Here is a 21,011-nt window from a genome sequence, read left to right as displayed (position 1 = left end):
TAGGAGGGGGGCGATCTGTCACGTGTATGTTCCTGTTGCCCTTATTTGGTTCTTCCTTTGTCCTGTCCTCATTGGTTATAATTTGTGTCCAGCTGTGTTTGATTAATTAGTTCATTTGCTCCTAGGTGTGTCCCATTGGTGTCTGTGCATTTAAACCCTGTGTTTCCCAGTGTTTTCTGTCTGCTGTTAAATGTCATTCTGTCTACTTGATGTCTCCAGTGTTTCCTGTGATCCGAGCGTTACCCTCATTAAACCCTTTTGATTTGTATTACTCCTCGTCTCCTCGCTCCTTCGTTCCTTCCTCCCCGAGTGACCGTGACAATAATGTGCAAGTTTAATTCTGTTTGTGGACTTGCTTGTGGTCTCAATAAAATATACATTAATGGGTGCTGGAAATAGAGATAAACATGAATAATTATAGAGCTCTTTTTGGATCCGTCCAGAATAGTTTACTTAAGGGTCATAATTTTTTCATTGCTTGGCCAATTTATGAGAAACACCATGTACATTATATAGCTTTTGAATAAAATTTTCACTTTACCATCAATTTCAGTAAATCACCTATAATAGTGGTTTATGCCTGTGTTATTTTAGTATTAATGAGATACTATTTTAGTTTTTATTAATATTTTGAATTATATTTTATTTTTATATGTTTTCATTTATTTGAAACTTTAGTAATTTTGTTGTGTGTTTTTGACATTAGTAGTTTTTATTCGTTTTTTTTATTATTAGTTTTTTAATACATTTATATAGTTTAATCCATTTTTAATTTAATTTTAGTTATTTTAGTACATCAAGTTAAACTAAATGAAAATGAGAACGGTTGCCTTGGCAACTAGCTGAATGCAGTTTTTAAAAATTTAAATACTTTTAATTGTATTTCAGTTAAAATTTATTTTACTTTGAATAACAAAACTTTTTTATGGTTTTAGTTTTAGTTAACTATAAAGTTCTTCATGGTAAATGTCCAAAAACAGTATTGTTTTGTTTTCAGTAGGATTTTCAGTAGAATTGTACATAGAGCAACATTTGAATTAAAAAAATTGTGAAGCTGCCTTGTTATTGTTTATTTGTTATTGTACAGGGTTTTGTTTAAATTGATGTAGTAATTAATACTTTTGACTCATCCCTTTTCTTAAAAATATTTTAAAGGCTGAAATGTGCAGTTTATCATTTTATAAAACTTTTTGTTTTTGTGAAAACCTAAATCTGAACTACAAATAACTATGGTCGTTATTTCCATTGAACTCTATTGGTAATGACGGAATTTGCGACCATAGTTTCTTTTGGGAAATACACCCCTGATGATCAGTGTATCACTGCGCAACACCCTTAGAAACATAACCAATCCATATACTACTATCAAAAACTCTTCCATCTATTTTGTAATTGGGCATAAAGTAGTTTATTATTTATGTAATGAAGTATGAGTGACCCTTGCTGGCGGTATGTTGCGTCATTCACCTTTGATTCTGAGAGCCCGTCCTTCCCGCTGTCAAAGAAAACGAATGTTTTCTTATGCTGAGAGATAAACAAATATCATATGATGCGGAAACATCATATATTGTGTTAAAAAATAATGAGCTGATGAGAACAGTTCTTGGGCTATTTTTGTCTATTTTTTTCCATCAGATGAGGGTGTTACAACTGAACATTGCTGTAGACTGAAACAGTTACTGTAACAGGGACTATTTTTCCTAGCGGAAGGATGGCATTTAATGATTTTACTTAAACAAAAAGTAATATTAAGGGCTGAGTAATTTTTCAAAATTCATGTCTCAAGCTCTTGGATTTATTCTTCTTTGCATGTGTGTCCTGTAGGAATGCTTCCAGTTCATCCTGCCCGCTCTCCCGCACGCCATCGACCTGCTCCGAGAAGCTGTGGTCAAAATGAAAGAGGTGCCAAACGAGCTGGAGGACTTGCCCTCGCCTCCACCTCCTCCGTCCCCGCTGCCTGCCAGCAGCCCGCACCGGCAGACCGAGGACAAGGGTGTGCAGTGTGAGGACGAGGAGGAGGAGAAGAAGGACAGTGGTGTGGCCTCCACAGAGGACAGCTCCTCCTCGCACATCACTGCCGCCTCCATCGCTGCCAAGGTAAACCTGTAGCTATATATAAATCAGTTATGCTATACAAAAGTGTTTCTCACACAAGGGCATAGAATTTAGTAGGGATGCTAGTGACATGTCCCTGCCAACATCCAGCGACTACTAAATTATCCCTAGCAATAGTTTTGATAAAACAGTTAAATATATGTATATGTAACTACTGTTGTTGTAATTTTGGCCGCATATGAAATAGGTCATATCATTCATTGATATTACCTGAGAAGTTAAAGTAAATATGCTAGAAAAGTACATCCTTGAAACTGAGCTTTTCGAAACTTCGAAATCAGTTCAAGCATTGCATCGCAAAATGATTAACTGTTTCGAAGCGCTCCAATTGGATTGCGAATCATTTGATTTAGATCGGAACTTCAGAGCGGGTTTGTGAATCTTTACATTCATTGTAGCGAGTTCGTTAATCATTTCATGAATTGAAAGATTTGTGATACGCACTCCGAAGTTCAAATCTGAATTGATGGTTCACAAATCATTATTTACGTAGTTCAGAGCGTGGAGCGTGACTCATTTGTCTTAGATCGGAACTTTGGAGCGGGTTTGTGAATCTTTTAATTCAGATCGGGACTTCGGAGCGTGGAGCGCGAATCATTTGACTTAGATCGGAACTTCGCAGTGTGTTTGTAAATCATTATTCAGATCTAGACTTCGGAGCACATGTCGCGATTCATTTGATTTAGATCGTGATTTCAGAGCGGGTTAGTGAATCTGTTGATTCAAATCAGGACTTCGGAGCGTGGATCACGAATCATTTGATTTAGATCAAAACTTCAGAGAGGGTACATGAATCTTTTAATTCAGATCGTAACTTCGAAAAGCATATCGCGAATCATTTGACTTAGATCGGAACTTTGCAGTGTGTTTGTAAATCATTATTCAGATCTAGACTTCGGGAGCGCATGTCGCGATTCATTTGATTTAGATCGGGATTTCAGAGCGGGTTAGTGAATCTGTTGATTCAAATCAGGACTTCGGAGCGTGGATCAGGAATCATTTGATTTAGATTTGGACTTCGGGGCACGGATCGAAAATCATTTGATTTAGATCAGAACTTCGGAGCGGGTTCATGAATCTTTTGATTCAAATGGGAACTTCGGAGGTCGTATTTGGAATCATTTGGTTCAGAACGGTACTACTGCATATCGTGAATCTTTACAGTTTTACTACAAATACCATGGTTAAACTATGGTTAGTGTAGTAAAACCATGGTTAATTAGTGGAAACAATGGTTTTTTTTTTTTTTTTTTTAGTAAAACCATGGTTAATTTTCAGAAGGGATGTGTTGCCAGGTTAACAAAAAAAGTAATACATTTACACCTTAAGAGGATACATACGACAATACATAGGAGCTTTGGATAGTTTCCAAATACTGGTCTACATCAACTCTGAATAAAGAAAATAGAGGTTTAGAGACAGATTTTTGTTTATGTATGTGAAATTCAGCTAGCAGGGAACACAAATTAATTAAGTTATTCTTTGCTAAATTCTCTTTTGAGTACTCAAACAATCAAAACATCTTTAAAACTGCTGCTGTAATGTTGTTGGTTTAATCAAACTTTTGTAATTATTGTCTGATGAATATGCTAACATAAAAAAGCTCTCTTTATGAATTGAGTATGTTAGTTACCATAGCTGTAAATAAAGACTTTAGATGACGTGAAACTGTGGTCAAAAGTCTATCATAAATGTAGAAATGTCTGTGTAGGTGGATGGGAAGGGGGTGTTGTCTGCTGTTATGTCCTCTTTAATGTCAAAATCAAACCTTCACCCTAGTTCTCACATGACTGTGTTGGACGTTTGCAGGTGTTCCATTTGTCTTCATTCTCATCATGATATTGTGTGTCATCTTCATGTGTGCTGCAGCATCCACTGGTGTGAGTGAATATCATGACAGCATCTTCACATCATTTGTGTGCTTGTGGTGTTTGTGTCGACCTCATTCATCATTTATAATTTGTGTTTAAAAACAATTCTCTGAATTGCCTTCACACAGTCTTCAAATAAGATCTGAATGTAATGTTTCAGACACTTAACTGCATGTTATTTGCAATTAAATGAAAATGTATTATAATGTAAATTTATATTAAATTCATTTAGTTGACCTTTTTTTATCCACTTATGTGGGACTAACTACTTCTATTGTTTTGGAATATGATTATGTGTACTGCCAAGTGTAAACTAAAATTTTATGTAATTTTTATTCAGACTTGTATGTTATGTATTTAAATATTTATAATTGCTGATTTGCAATGATGTTGCAATTAGTATATTTAAATACATAAAAACATATTAAATACATTTAGCATGTTACTACATGCATTACCTCGAAATGCATTGTTATTTTTAATATAATTATGGCTTAACATTCCTCACAATTTTCTACTGAATACTGAAAAAGTTGATTGAACTGCCACAGTCTTCTCCTTTTTCACATAGAAAGAGTTAGTGAGTCATACTAGGCCAAAATACTTGAAAAATCTAGAAATACTGTTCCATCCGTGGACTTTTTAGCATATTATTTTCAGTGTACTACAACCTGGAACACACTAAATAGAACGCAGATTGGGACGTATGCGAAGTGTGTGATTAGAAACATGACAAGAACATGTTTCACCACAAGCTCAGTGGAAACAAATGATTTCAAAACTTGCAGACTTTTTACATTATTTAATTCACAAATTATAAGAGAGCAGATGTTTGGAAGTTTATGATTTTAATAAACATCCTTCTTTTATGTCTCAGATTCCCGACTCCATCATCTCACGGGGCGTCCAGGTTCTTCCCCGTGACACGGCGTCTCTGAGCACCACGCCGTCCGAGTCGCCACGCGCCCAGGCTACCTCCCGCCTCTCCACCGCTTCCTGTCCCACCCCCAAGGTGAGAGTGCCTCACTTCCTGTTCCCTGTCCTCGCACTGTTCGCTTCCTGTCTGCCGTTCCTCTGCCTCCCCACCTCGCTCACCCTGCTGCCGACCTCCACGCTCACCTCACCCCAAAACCCCTGTCAGAGTCCCATCCGTGTGTGGATTTCACAGGTTTCCGTTTCATATGTTGGATACTGAAGAATTCTGCAGTTTTGTCTTGTTTTCCAGGACAAATATCTAACCATTCTTAAATCAAAATGCATTTACTTGAGAAATGAAATATGTTTTGTTTTCTGAATAGTTAAGGAAGTTATGTGTTAAAAAAAATGCCAGTGGGGTCATAAAAATAAACTTAATTCAAAGGGAAAACAAGATTCAATTTCTGACCTCATTTGTAGATTATTTTTTTCTAGTTTAAACAAAAACACACTTAATTTTGATAAATTTTTCAGAAAACAGTGCTTGATATCTTGAAGTCATTTTGCATTTCCAATAAATGTATTTTAATTTAAGTTTAGATATTTGTATTGGAAAACAAGACAACATTACTGAGGAAGGAAGTTTTTTTTTTTTTTTTTTGCAAGGAATTTATAAAAAAAATGTATATAAATATTTGGTTCTTCCCCGTGACACGGCGTCTCTGAGCACCACGCCGTCCGAGTCGCCACGCGCCCAGGCTACCTCCCGCCTCTCCACCGCTTCCTGTCCCACCCCCAAGGTGAGAGTGCCTCACTTCCTGTTCCCTGTCCTCGCACTGTTCGCTTCCTGTCTGCCGTTCCTCTGCCTCCCCACCTCGCTCACCCTGCTGCCGACCTCCACGCTCACCTCACCCCAAAACCCCTGTCAGAGTCCCATCCGTGTGTGGATTTCACAGGTTTCCGTTTCATATGTTGGATACTGAAGAATTCTGCAGTTTTGTCTTGTTTTCCAGGACAAATATCTAACCATTCTTAAATCAAAATGCATTTACTTGAGAAATGAAATATGTTTTGTTTTCTGAATAGTTAAGGAAGTTATGTGTTAAAAAAAAATGCCAGTGGGGTCATAAAAATAAACTTAATTCAAAGGGAAAACAAGATTCAATTTCTGACCTCATTTGTAGATTATTTTTTTCTAGTTTAAACAAAAACACACTTAAATTTATTTTGATAAATTTTTCAGAAAACAGTGCTTGATATCTTGAAGTCATTTTGCATTTCCAATAAATGTATTTTAATTTAAGTTTAGATATTTGTATTGGAAAACAAGACAACATTACTGAGGAAGGAAGTTTTTTTTTTTTTTTTATTTGCAAGGAATATATAAAAAAAATGTATATATATATTTGTAGATCATTTTCAGAGGGCAGTCTATTGGAGTTTCATCTTGCACAGCACAAACTGTCTTCTGGCATTTCTTCAGCAGTTTTATTTCAGCAAAAACGCTACATTTAATGCAAAATATCGAACAAACACAGTTGCAATGCTCTAAAGGTCTAAACTGCTCCTTTGCAAACTGTAAAAACAAATGTGAAACGGCACCATCAAACTGCTAAAAAAGTGTTTAGAAGTCATTTTTAAGCCATACAATATTTTGTGTGATTCACAGACCAGAATTGAAGTCAATATTTATGGATGACTTTTATTAAATTATCATAATTTTAAACGCTAAAAAACGCCAGAGTAGAAAACCTGTTCACTGTTTAACAGCAAATTCCCTTACTATATATGGTGAAAAACTCTAATAAATCTAATGGGATGTTTTAAATTTACAGTTTTTGTAAGTGAAAAAGATTTTATAATTTTTTGTCATTTTTTAATTTACAGTACAAGTTTACACAAAGTATACATATACCAGAATTAACCGGGGGGGGGGGGTTTTCATTGAAATAGCTGTTTCTTCTTAGTTTCTTGTCACTTATAAACATTAGGGTTTTATATTGCATCTTATGTTGCTAAATTAATATTTATTGCATTATTTTAGCGTGACCATGATAGTGTTCGTGTGAATGCCACCTTATATATTAGTATTGACCTCAGCTTGTGGAAAAACTTGTTGTGATGAAAACATGTTGTTTTTTCATTACCAACAGTGTTTTATGATGGTTGTCAGTGTACTATAAAAGTACAAAACTAATGTTAGTCCTCCAGTAGGCTGGTATATATATTAGCGTTAACTGTATTTTAAGTTCAATCCGTAAAATCTTGCCATCATATATTTTTTTTTAAGTTCTGGCAACCACAGATGCCAGTTTTTTTACCATAAACTCCACAGCTTTTTCTATTTTTTTATTTTAACAGTATGGTGTATTTATTTATATATGTATTTATAAAGTATTTAGCAATGTTTTGGCCAGTTGACCTTCCTCGGGTTTAGAATGTACGCAAATTATCAACAAATTTAAATTCATGTTTTTTTATATATGGATTTATATAATTCTAGTCATTATTATCTGAAATTATTCCCTTCCACCATTGCTTTTAAAACTTGTTTTTGCCATGCATTTTTAGATTCCAGTGTTATTTTAGCATCATTGAGATGCTATTGTAATTTTTATTAATATTACAGTATGGTGCTTTTTGTGCTTTTGCGATAAATGTGGGATAAATTTGGAAAAAGTGTTAAATTAATTGCAAATAAAGATGAATGTTTATAAATGTCTATTCGACTGAAGATGAACATTCGACTGAGTTTTCTGAACATTTATTACATTTATGTCTTTGGCATTATGCTTTTGTCTAAGTGACTTACATTGCATTCAAGCTATACATTTTTTGTGCAATTTATGCTTTCCCTGGGAATCGAACCCATGACCTTGGTGTTGCTGACGCCATGCTTTACTGTGTGAGCTGCAGGAATAGGACTATCCTGTAACTTTGACCCGTGTGGCTCCAGACTCTCACCCAAAGCGTCAGCTCATATGTCACTGTCATTTCTCGCCCCGCTGTGTGGATGTGGATGGTTGTCATGGGAGCGGGCGTTGCCGTGGAGACTGTACTGCGCTCATATGCGTGAGAGAGTTTGTATAAGTGTCAGTTTGACAGAGATGCAGAATTCTGTCATCATTTACTCGCCTATTACCCATTGTCATTTTCAAACCTGTATAACTTAGATTTCCGACGTTCATGCTGTTCTTTCCTATATAATGAAAACATTTACTGACCAGGGGCTGTTGAGCTCCAAAAACAAAAAATGCTCCATAAAAACAGTCCATATAACTTATGCGCTATATTTTAATTCATTCAATACATTTGTATCACAAACAGACCAGTATGTTTATTCATTATTAGTTAATAAAAATAATATAATGCCTTCCACACCTGAATTATTAATTGATTTGTAGGATGGAAGTACATTATAAACTAAGAAATATATCAGCTTGGCACACTATTCCAACTTGCATCATCAAGTATTTTTTAATTAGCAATGTTTCAGTCTTTCAACCTTCCTCAGTCTTACAACGTACACAAATTACCAACTAATTTAAATGTGTATATATATTTTTTTATTTTATATATATATATATATATATATATATATATATATATATATATATATATATATTCATATTTCTAAAGAGTTTTTTTTTAGTAGTTTTACTTTTGGTTAATAACAATAACACTGAAAGTCACAGCCCATAATAATGATTTTCAATGTGTATAATGTGCAATTTAAATATTTTTTTAATTTTAGGATTTTTAGAGTTTTTCCCCCCCCTTAATAAAAAATATATATTTTTGCATTTGCAACCTGCTGTTGATTAATACAGAAAATAACGTACTTTAATCGTGCAGCATGCATATACACTACAATTGAAAACTGTGTGGGTCAGTAAGAGGTTTTTTAAAGGAATTAATACTTTTATTCAGCAAGGAGCAGGCCCGTTTCTTGACGGGTATAGAAGGGTGGGCTGGCAGATATCCTGGGTGGGCATTCTTTAATCGTCATCAGAGGCGGACAGTAACTAAGTACATTTACTTGAGTATTGTACTTAAGTACACTTTTTGAGTATCTGTACTTTACGTTTTTTTTGTTTTTTTTATGTCAAATAAATCTTGCTGTTTTGCTTTTTTGTTAAAGCAGTGTTGCTGTTGTAAAGTTATACATCTACAGTTGTGTTGCTGGGTTTTAAAGCAGGTTTGATTTTTTATTTTCTTCCTTATCACTCTGTATTTACAGGATTTCACTGTCCACTCTGTTCAAATGTGGATGAATGGCTACACATAGATGTGTCCAGAGCTGTGTGAGATCGCTACCATCCTGCTTTTGTGGGGGTGGATAGGGGTGTTAAATATATATATATTTGTTTTGTTTTGTTTTTTCCCCCCATAGGTTTTTAAAGGGGTCGTGTGATGCAATTTCAATTGTTCCTTTCTCTTTGGAGTGTTACAAGCTCTTGGTGCATAAAGAAGATCTGTAAAGTTGCAAAGAATAAAGTCTCAAATCCAAAGAGATTCTTTATAAAAGTTAAGAGTCAACCACGCCTACCTAAAATGGCTCGTTCTAACACGCCCCCACATGTCTACCTCACGATGTGGGAAGATTTGCATAACGCCGCCCAAATCTTCACGCAAAGAAAGAAGGCGTAACTTTTATTCTCGCTGTAGTATTGTTGCTGCCGCCATGTCGTAAAGGCGCTGTGTCTCGTTGTGAAAGTGAAACTACTTTGTTTGGTCTTCCAAAAGAGGACACGACTAGAAATCAGTGGTTAAGTTGTATTTACAACACTGTTCCAGAACACTTCAACCCAAAAAACCGCTCAGGTAATTTCAGTGGTAGGCTATGATACATATTCATGTAGCCTATTTAACTCCCCGTAACTCACAGACTAGCGCACAAATATTTCTGCCCATTTTTGCTCGTTGTCAGCCTCTGCTTTTCTGCAATTATTGTTGGGGCATTCTACAGCTATATCTTAAACTTCTTAAAATACAGTCCACTTCAGATTGATTTTAATCACTGCTTAAAAAAAATTAACACAATCTTTATCTAATTCTGATTGGGTGGGCAAGCAAGACTGTCATTTGGGTGGACTTAGCCCACCCCGCCCGTGCCTGGAGCCGTCCCCGTTAATGCACGTTTCTATTTTGATATATCAGATGTTTTGTCCTTTTCTGAAAACATAACCGACTGTGTTTACATAAATTTCGTATAAAAGTATTTGGAGATGCAAGTGCATTTAACCGCATCTGCGATTGAGCTTCAGGACATCAAGCACACGTGAAAGTCTGTCAGTATGTGAGTTTCATGCATCTTTACTGCATTCCAAACGGCATAAATTAAAGCATATCTGAAGTAAAATACTGAAATAACGGCGGGGGGGAGGCCACACCGTCAAGCAATAGGCCCGAATCTGTCTTTACAACTTTTACTTGTAATGGAGTAATATTTGACCAGCAGTATCTGTACTTTCATAATGGAGTTGTGTACTTTGTCCGCCTCTGGTCGTCATATCATCACATAGTCAAGAAAAATGCTATTGCCGTCATAATTAATTATAAAATACATGAATCATGTAAATGGCAGACCAACTTTCCTTTCAAAACCGTGGAATTTGACAACAGCAAAAAAAGTCGAATAGTTTGCATCACTGGATATTGTTGGTCGTTTGTGTTGGGGAACGCTACGTTTACAGTTGAGCCGCCTGTTGCAACGAATGCAACTTTCACCCCACAAGCTCTTTACTTTCAGTTTTCATTCTTACATTCAGCATTCTGATTGGGTGGGCAAGACTGTCATTTGGGTGGGCTTAGCCCCCCCCTGCCCATGTCTGGAGCCGGCCCGGCAAGGAGGCATTAAATTGATTAAAAGTGACAGCAAAAATGTTTTTATAATGTTACAAAGATTTCTATCTCAAAAATATGAAGCAGCACAACTGTTTTCAACATTGATAATAATCAGAAATGTTTTTTGAGCAGCAAATCAGCATATTAGAATTATTTCTGAAGATCATGTGACACTGAAGACTGAAGTAATGATGCTTGCCCCGTACATGCATGTTATTATGAGCAGCTTTTTTAAAACATTAAAACCGCTCAGGTAATTTCAGTGGTAGGCTATGATACATATTCATGTAGCCTATTAAACTCCCCGTAACTCACAGACTAGCGCACAAATATTTCTGCCCATTTTTGCTCGTTGTCAGCCTCTGCTTTTCTGCAATTATTGTTGGGGCATTCTACAGCTATATCTTAAACTTCTTAAAATACAGTCTACTTCAGATTGATTTTAATCACTGCTTAAAAAAATGAACGCACTCTTTATCTAATCCTGATTGGGTGAGCAAGACTATCATTTGGGTGGGCTTAGCCCACCCCTGCCCATGTCTGGAGCCGGCCCGGCAAGGAGGCATTAAATTGATTAAAAGTGACAGCAAAAATGTTTTTATAATGTTACAAAGATTTCTATCTCAAAAATATGAAGCAGCACAACTGTTTTCAACATTGATAATAATCAGAAATGTTTCTTGAGCAGCAAATCAGCATATTAGAATGATTTCTGAAGGATCATGTGACACTGAAGACTGAAGTAATGATGCTGAAAATTCAGCTTTGCATCACAGGAATAAATTACATTTTACAATATATTCACATAGGAAATAGTTATCTTAATTTATAATAATATTTCACAATTTTACAGTTTTTACTGTATTTTTGACCAAAAAAATGCATCCTTGGTGAGTATAAAAGACTCAAAACCTTTAAAAAAAATCGTACTGACCTCCAACTTTTTAACAGTAGTGTAAATAAACTTTAAGATATGCAACAATTGTGCTGTTTTAAAGTATTATCACGCTAGAGCTTTTGATTAAATGCACTTTAACAAATCAACCAATCTAATTTAGTGCAATTAGTTATAAAAAAAGTGATACAAATTTTTTACAAATCAGAATCAAATATTCCATAATAACCTGAAATGTTCCATTAATCCTGGTTTTCTCCATGGTAGACTACTTCTACGGTTTGTGTTTTGATTGTCAAAACCTCAATTTGAAAAAACAGCGACATTACTGACAGCTGCAGATATGTGTTGGATGAAGGATAAATCCACATTGCTTGTGTGTGTGTGTGTGTGTGTGTGTGTGTGTGTGTGTGTGCGTGCGTGCGTGCGTGCGTGTGTGTGAAGCCTCAATGTATCTCTGACTCTTTTATAGTGATTAATCTATGAATGTTTATCTGTCTTTATATGATATTATTATTTGTTTATATTATTTTTGTTTTTTATTTTTATATGATATTATGATTTTTATTTTGATAACTATTATGAATGATTATTGAACATTCAAATACAGAGTGCTGAACTGGAAGTTATTGTTACAAAACAGTCTTATCACAGTTTTAGTTTGAGGACACTGGCATTATTGTCTTTTAGCTGTAGACAGATATAAATGTGTAAAATGACTCAACTCAGCTGATAATGACATGCAGGTCACTGCTTATTTAGCCCAGTTGTGATATAAGATGCTTGCTTGTTATGAAAATTAAAGGGTAATGGACATTTAAAACCATGCACCAGCACTGATATCTCAGATTGTGGATTATTTGCAGACATTAATGCTGTATCCACAGATTATCAGATATCTGAGGGGTAGTTTCTCATCAGCTCAGCTGCAGTACAGAAACATCTACTAAAGCATTATTAAACACAGCGTTGCAGAAACCACTTGGTTGTACATTAGCAGTCTTGAGCAGATTGTGTGTGTCCTGTTGTCCGCCCTCGCTCCCTTCAGCTAAATTTTTCCTTTCTCTTTGGAGTGTTACAAGCTCTTGGTGCATAAAGAAGATCTGTATAGTTGCAAAGACTAAAGTCTCAAATCCAAAGAGATATTCTTTATAAAAGTTAAGAGTCAGCCACTCCTACCTAAAACGACTCGTTCTAACACGCCCCCACATGTCTACGTCACAATGTGGGAAGATTTGCATAATGCCACCCAAATGTTCACGCAAAGAAAGAAGGCGTAACTTTTATTCTCGCTGTAGTATTGTTGCTGCCGCCACCATGTCGTGAAGACGCTGTGTGTTTCGTTGTGAAAGCGAAACTACTTTGTTTGGTCTTCCAAAAGAGGACGATATCTGCTTCTTCATGCCTGGAGCTGATCCGTGCTGGTCGCTGAGGAAATATATCAACTTCGCGCTGTGGATCGCCGGATCGGCTTTCACCGTGGACGAAGCAGAGTCCAGCCCAGGGTCGTCACATGTGGTTGCCGCAAGCCCTCCGGACGCTCCTTTGTCGAATCTGCCGCCTCTGCTCACTCTAGGCCGCCGTGTGACGCTGTGTTGCATTGTGAAAGCGAAACTACTTTGTTTGATCTTCCAAAAATGGACACAACTAGAAATCAGTGGTTAAGTTGCATTTACAACACTGATCCAGAACAGTTCAACCCAAATATTCAGATGTGTGCAGCGCATTTTATGGAGGACTGTTTCCTGAAGCTGGGAGAGTAGACAACAATGCCGGCTGTTCTGACTCACAGACTGCAAGTACGTTTTTTATATTTAAAGAATTTGCCACTGATGATTCAAACGTAAGTTTTCAGCAGTGTAGAGTAGCGCTTGTTGTTTGTCATTTCTCCGATCACAAATGCAGACATGGTTTTATGTTTACACGGCGCGATGCAACGCAACGCGTAAAAAGGCAGTATAAGTTATTATAATCCATAATTATCTCCCCACTGGATGCAACGAATGTCTCGTTTATAATGGGTTTTAATGTTTTTGTCTCGTCACTCCGGCCGGGACACGGCATCACAATATGGTGAGAGGCGTAACATTTCCGTCACACGCTTGAGGTATTCGGCCAATCACAACACACTGGATAGCTGGCCAATCAGTGTACACCTCGCTTTTCAGACCGATGAGCTTTGTAAAAATCTACGCGTTTCAGAAAGGCGGGGGATAGAGGAGAAACAATAATGTAGAGTATGGGGAAAATAATGTGTTTTTTGAACCTTAAACCATAAACATTTCATTACACCAAATACACAAAATAATGTTATTTTTAGCAGCATCATATGACCCCTTTAAAGTATTCATATGTGATAGCGCTCACAGCATGCAGCAGCTCAGCTGCCATCACCGCTTACTTAAAAAATGTCTTACGAAATAGATGCACCAATTTTGGTTCCCCAAAAAACCTTTCAGTGATCTTTTTTTTTAGTGTGAAGAACATTTTAATAAACAAATAACCTTTTTCTACTATGGAAAGATTCTATGGATGTTAAAGGTTCTTTATGGACCCATCAATGCCAATACGAGAGTGTTAAGTTGATACAGAGTCTAATGCCAAATTTACCTTTTTAAAGGTGCGCTTCTGAAATGGCATTTAGGTGTCTTTACACATCCTTTGTTCAAAAATCCAAAAGGATTCCAATTAAAAAAAAATGTTTTATTTAGAATTTCTATCATAATTTGGAACCATTCCAATTAGATTCTTATAGGACTTGAGATTCCTATGAGTTTTTTTTTTTTTTTTACTGGGATCATTGGCATCCTATTTAAACCTCTTTTGTGTACATTGTCTGAGTAAACAAGCTGCTGCAAAGAAAATGAACAAGATAACAAAATCCTTTGTACAGAAAGCATGAAGGTCCACCCATAAAAAAAACATCACTGGGACATAAGCAGATTGTATGAAAACCTACAAATGAGATCAATGAATTAGCCACCAATTTGGCAAGACGTAAACTAGTTAGGAATTGTCATGAGAGTTTGTAGTATCACATTGTGTATCACATTGAAGTCTATTGGAATCAGTTGGGTCAAGCACTTTTTGTATTGAATCACCCTTGAGAAAAACACTTCTTTGAGGTCATTGCACATGTGAAGCAAGTGTACGCTGCAGTAACAGCACTGTGTGCGTGTGTGTGTGTGTGTCTGTGGTGATAAATAACACTCCTAAAGATTATATCTGTAGTGCTTGAGTTTCACTTGAGCTTTAAACTCGGGTGGGCTGCAGCCTGCAAGATATATTACACTATTCCAGGACCACAAGGACACCTTGCATGCATTGAACGTGAGATGCAGTGCTGATTTTATGTGCAATAAATACCAAATGATTCCTGTCATACGCTGTGAGCATTTCCAGTCGACATGAAATCAAAACTGATGGTGTATACTTTAATATATGTTTGGCTCTTTTTGCTTGTGATTCATCAGGGCATGTTATACTAAAGAAAAAATGTTTGCAACTTAAGCAACTTTCTTTTTTAGCTTAGATGTGTTTAAAACACATGGATGTGTTTATTTACTGTTCAAAATTTGGGGTTGGTAAGATTTTGAATGTTTTTGAAAGAAGACACTTCTGCTCACAAAGCAGCATTTATTGATCGGAAATGCAGTAAAAATTGTATATTGTCAATATTATTCAAGGTAACTCTTTTCTGTTTGAATATGCAGTCTGTCACATGATCCTTCAGAGATCATTCTAATATGCTGATTTGCTCAAGAAACATTTCCTAATATTATCAATGCTGAAAACAGTTGTGCTGCCAAATATGTTTGTGGAAACTGTGATGCATTTTATTTTTCAGAATTCTTTGATAAATATAAAAATCAAAAGAACAGCTGTTATTTGTAATAGAAATATTTTGCAACATTATAAACAGCTTTACTGTCGCTTTTGACCAATTTAATGCAGCCTTGCTGAATAAAAGTTTTAATTTCTTTTTAAAAAATTGACCCCTTTTTTACCCCAAACTTTTGAATGGTAGTGCATATTGAATGCATGTTAAATAATTCCTTAATATTTTCATAAATATTTATTACATTGACATCAGTATTGTAGCTTTGAGAAATATCATTTTAATAATGTAGTTACCTGGATCGTGGTAGCTCAAGGTTAAATTTGGCGTGTTTTAGTAGCAATGTGTTAAATGCTTCACCCATCTTTTCATCTTTGCTTTTGCGTCTGTATGTGTTGTAAATCCAATAGAAATTGGATTTAATGTGAATACATTTTTATCCCCAAGCTAAAATTAAACTGAAATATGGAAGCCTATTTTTGCCACATAAGAAAATAATCATGCTTTAGAAAGATATTTATGAGATGAAAAGTAGAAATAAAAGTTAAAATTATTACCTGAAATCATTATGATGGTCATTATTAGTTTAAATTATTACATTAAAAAATGTAATAATTATGAGATAATGAGTACATCATTTCTACTTTATCTCATAATTTCAACTTTTTGTCATAATTTCAATTTAATGTCATAATTTTGACTTTTTGTCATTATTTCTACCATCTCATAATTTAAACTTTTAAAGTCATAATTTCTACATTATCTCATAATTTCAACTTTTTATGTCATAATTTTGACTTTTTGTCATAATTTCTACTTTATCTCATAATTTGGATTTTGTATATCAGTTTCAACTTTTAAAGTCGTCATTTCTACTTTATCTCATAATTTCAACTATGTCATAATTTCAATTTAGTATGCCATAATTTAGACTTTTGTCGTAATTTCTACTTTATAATTTCAACTTTTTATGTCATAATCTCAATTTAGTATGTCATAATTTCACATTTTAAAGTCATAATTTTCATCTCATAATTTTGACTTGCAACTTCATATTTATGACTTACCAAAGCATTTTTTCTTACATGGCAAAAATAGGCTTCCACAGGGATCAGAAATGATTGTCCACTAAGTAAAAGAACTCACGTTGATATTCAGAAAAACAGATGAACTTGCACTGAAAATGTCAAGCACAAATCCCAGATCCAAAGCCCAGGAACATGCTCTATGCAAATACACGAGTGTAAGCGCTGTATTTGCTTAGTTTCTGCTCTTTTGAAATGTCTTCTGTTCCCAGCTGCTTTGGCTTGCAGTGCTCCAGCAGTCCTCCTGGCCAGCAGGGGGCGCCAGTGTGTGTGTGTCTCAGCTTGGCTTTGCTGGCTCTTATATTTAATTGTCTTCTCTTCTCCCCCCTTCTCGTGGCACCCAGGCGCGGCTCCCCTCCTCTTCATCCACCCTAAGCATTGCTGAGGTATTCCTGCATGCATCTCGGGCCGCATCGCCATGGCAACAGCTCTCCTCCACCTCGACGTGTTGCCATGCGACATGTTTCTTCCTGCCTGCGATGATTGTTGCTTCCTGCTCTGCTTGAAACCCTTCCTGTCTTGTCATGCATGCTTTTCGCAAGTGCACAAATGACTGATGACATTTTTTGTGACAATTTTAGATGTGTGTCTTGGATATTTTTTCGTTTTTGAAGTGGTTTTGACTTCATTGGTTTATCCATCAGCATAATCATATCAGATTTTTTTCGTTTTAAAATGTTTTAATGCATTTCTATAAAAAAAAAATTTCTCATATATAAAACACTTTAATATATGTATGACCAGAGCGGTTGTTCTTACTAGTCACAGACTGATACAGTATATTGACCAGGCCAGTTGATTAATAATAATTGAAGATGATATTTGGCTATTTTGAGATTACCATAAATTAAAGAAAGATTTGACTATTGTAAGTTTTAAATGTTATTATTTATGTGTCTGCAATAAATCGGCCAGCTTTGTCAGTTGACCACTAGTTATTACCTCACATGCAGTGCAGTTATATGAGCTAAACATACTTGCTTTTAATTTCTCACTCAGCGGCATTTTACACATCTTAGCAAGCACTTTTTTCACTCTGCTTGATCTAAAGACTTTAAAATATGGGTCATACTTTATTTTAAGGTCCAATTCTCGCTATTAACAAACCATTAACTAAGGCTTTTGCCTCAATAAACTGCTTATTAATAGTTAGTAAGGTAGTTGTTAAGTTTAGATGTTGGGTAGGATTAGCGATGTAGAATATGGTAATGCAGAATATGTCCTTTATAAGTACTAAAAACAGACAATATTTTAATAATAGACATGATGATAAGCAACTAGTTAATAGTGAGAACTGGTCCCTATACTAAAGTGTTTACATGTTTTTAAAAATTATGTTTTAATCAATAATCCATACATACATACACCATAAATTAGAAGCTTGTACATTATACTGTATTGAGATGTGTCCAAAAAAAATTACATTTATAAAAATGTATACATTTTTATCAGCATGATATCATGATTAAGATGTTGAAAACTGTTGTTTTTCTAGTAACCTGTAGATTATATTTTTATATTAAAAACCAAAAAATGTAAGAAAAAAACTTTTTTGTCAAATTGTATTGTCTGTATCATAAAATTTTATTTGTTTTATTTTTAGTTTTTTAGTTTTAATTAATATTTCAGCCATATACCATAAAGTAGAAGCTTATATATTATATACTGTATTGAGATGTTTTTTTAGCATTCAGTTATGTAGTAATTAGTAAAAAACAATACATTTATAAAAAGTATTTGTGTTTACACATTAGCATGATTAAAACATTTAAAAGTGTGCTGTTTTTCCAGTAACAATCCAGTGTATGTATACAGTGGGGCAAAATCGTTAATGATCTTAAGGCAGTTGGGACCACAGTCACCAAGCAAAGCATAGGTAACACACTACCCCGCAATGGACTGAAATCCTGAAAGTGCCCGCAGGGTCCCCCTGCTCAAGAAGGCACATGTACAGACCCGTTTAAAGTTTGCCAAAGAACATCTAAATGATTCAGAGAAGGCTTGGGAGAAAGTGCTGTGGTCGGATGAGACTAAAACTGAGCTCTTTGGCATTAACTCGACTCGCCGTGTTTGGAGGGAGAGTGCTGACTATGACCCCAAGATCACCATCCCTACAGTCGAGCGCGGAGCTGGAAACATTATGCTTTGGGGCTGTTTTTCTGCTAAGGGTACAGGACGACTTCACCGCATTGAGGGGGAAATGGACGGGGCCATGTACTGTACAATCTTGGACAAGAACCTCTTTCCCTCAGCCAGAACACTGCAGCATGACAATGACCCGAAACATACCGCCGAGGCAACAAAGGAGTGGCTCAAGAAGAAGCTCATTAAGGTCATGGAGTGGCCTAGCCAGTCTCCAGACCTCAATCCTGTAGAAAATCTGTGGAGGCAGCTGAAACTTCAAGTTTCCATACGACAGCCAAAAAAACCTCAAGGATTTAGAGAGGATCTGTAAAGAGGAGTGGATCAAAATCCCTCCTGAGATGTGTGCAAACCTGGTGACCAACTACAAGAAACGTCTTACCTCTGTGCTTGCCAGCAAAGGTTTCTGCACCAAATACTTAATTCACTCACTGAAATGCAAATCAATCTATTAGAATCAATCAAGCTATTAAAACAGCTGTTGTCTTTTTCCAGTAACAAATTATTTATTTTCAATTAAAAACAAAAAAATTGAATGGTAAAATAAAAACTTTTTTGTCAGATTGTACTGTTCTGATGATTATTGTTTTAGAGACAAATAAACATTTATAATGATATTACTCTGTTTTATAGCCTCTATTCGGTTAGTTTATTGTGTTTTGTTAGTTGCTTGTAAGTAGCTTGACTGTACCTTGACAAACTCCAGTTTCCCTAAACTTTAGTAGCCCTAATAAGTCAAATTGCTTCGAGAAGCTTGATTTGAGTGTTGTTCACTTTGAATGTGATTTCTCCAGCTCCATGATTTATTTTCTCTTGGTTTGTTTCTGATCACTCACGATTTACAGCATTAGATCAGTTGAGTTGCTTTGAATGCGGGTGAGTTTTTTTCATTTCGCTCAGCTGCTCATTTTTTCCATTGTACCACGGCAGTGTGTTTCATTACTGTGTGTTGCTGGAGAGAGTTGTGTGTGTGTTCATGTTTGTGGCGGCGCATGCTTGTAAATGTGTTTGACCGAATGTGGATGGATTGTGGATCTGTGGCTGTTGGATATGGAGAGGTTTGTGTGTGTGTGTGTGTGTGTGTGTGTGTGTTTCGGGGGAGTGACTGTCCTGTGGCTTCCTCCAGGCGTCGCGGCGAGAGTTCAGAGCACACCTGGATGAGGTCATCACACTCAAGTCAAGGTACTCTACCTTGGACCAGGTAAAGAGCTCATCTTCAATCATAGTTTGAGACTAATTCAGCCTGTAAACATGACTTTAGTACACCGACAGCTACTGAAGCAGCTCAAATACAGGAAAAATCCATTTTGAACACAAACCTACAAAGATAACAGACTTACTATCATCTTCCAGTTATCATGGCACTACAGAACAGGTATCAGTGGGTTTACATATTTAGTTTAGTTAATAAGTTAAGCCAAACCACCGTGTGGTTAGCATTATTTCTTATATAAGCATATAAACTTAGCAACATTTACCATCCTAACTACAATTTCCACAAAAAAAATCTATTCTACAAAAAATTGGTGTAGAACTCACAAATTTCACAAACTGTTACAAAGAAATGACAACACGTTCAAATGTGAAATTTTACAGTAGAAAAACAAATGTTTTTTTTCTTGTAAAACATACTGCAATAATGTTTATTAACGACTTCAAAAATATTTTTTTACAGTGTTGGTATTAGGAACCAGTATGTTAATCAAATAATACAAATAATATAGAAGGTGAAAGCTTAATTTTTTACATCATGTCCTAACAAAGTGCAATGCATTAAGTTTTCCATGACAATTTTTCTGTATACAAGCAAAAATGTTGTAAAACAAAATAAAATAAGCAAATATATTTTAGAATACACAAAAAATGGCCAAAAATATATTTGTTAAAATACGTTTCAAAATATAGTAACGTAAATATATATACATATGAATATACATTTGAATAAAGATTATAAGAGTACATTTAGTTAAAGACTATTTCAGTCTTTCTACTATCAAAATTTCACATTGAAATCAATGTCGTGTTGTATGACACCATCAACATTTTATGTTCTATTTGCTGACATTTTAATCCAAAGCGACTTATAACCAAAATGATTTTGCTCACCTTCACCTCCATTTTTTGTGTGATGTTGTTTGTGTCGAAGATTTAACAGTGTGTTTGCAGAAGTATGTGTGCTGGAGTTATTTTAGTATCAATGATATAGCAGTTTTTGTAATATTTGGAATTAGATTTTTTTCCACTTTAATTTTAGTTAAAGTTTTAGTACATTTGTGGTGTGCTTTTGTCAGTTTTATTAATTT

At 35.4% G+C, this 21,011-nt stretch overlaps 1 protein-coding gene and 1 long non-coding RNA gene across 2 annotated transcripts in view; both read left to right on the top strand.

The window, feature by feature from the left end:
• LOC107568210 (gephyrin-like) overlaps positions 1-21,011 on the top strand; it is an 83,686-nt gene that overhangs the window by 43,088 nt on the left and 19,587 nt on the right. Inside the window, exons 7-8 of the mRNA XM_016254138.1 lie at positions 1,825-2,097; positions 4,864-4,998. Of these exons, the coding sequence (XP_016109624.1) occupies positions 1,825-2,097; positions 4,864-4,998 (408 nt within the window). The remainder of the gene's footprint in view (positions 1-1,824; positions 2,098-4,863; positions 4,999-21,011) is intronic.
• LOC107568225 (uncharacterized) lies at positions 5,606-20,154 on the top strand. The gene is made up of 3 exons (XR_001606728.1): positions 5,606-5,701; positions 16,911-16,952; positions 19,835-20,154. It is a non-coding gene; the product is annotated as an uncharacterized lncRNA (long non-coding RNA).

Source organism: Sinocyclocheilus grahami, unplaced genomic scaffold, assembly GCF_001515645.1.
Source record: "Sinocyclocheilus grahami isolate Dianchi unplaced genomic scaffold, SAMN03320097.WGS_v1.1 scaffold1225.1, whole genome shotgun sequence".
In the NCBI taxonomy this organism is placed as follows: Eukaryota; Metazoa; Chordata; class Actinopteri; order Cypriniformes; family Cyprinidae; genus Sinocyclocheilus; species Sinocyclocheilus grahami.
The sequence above is the reverse complement of the archived record's forward strand: the minus strand, read 5'-3'. Positions and strand labels throughout refer to the sequence as shown.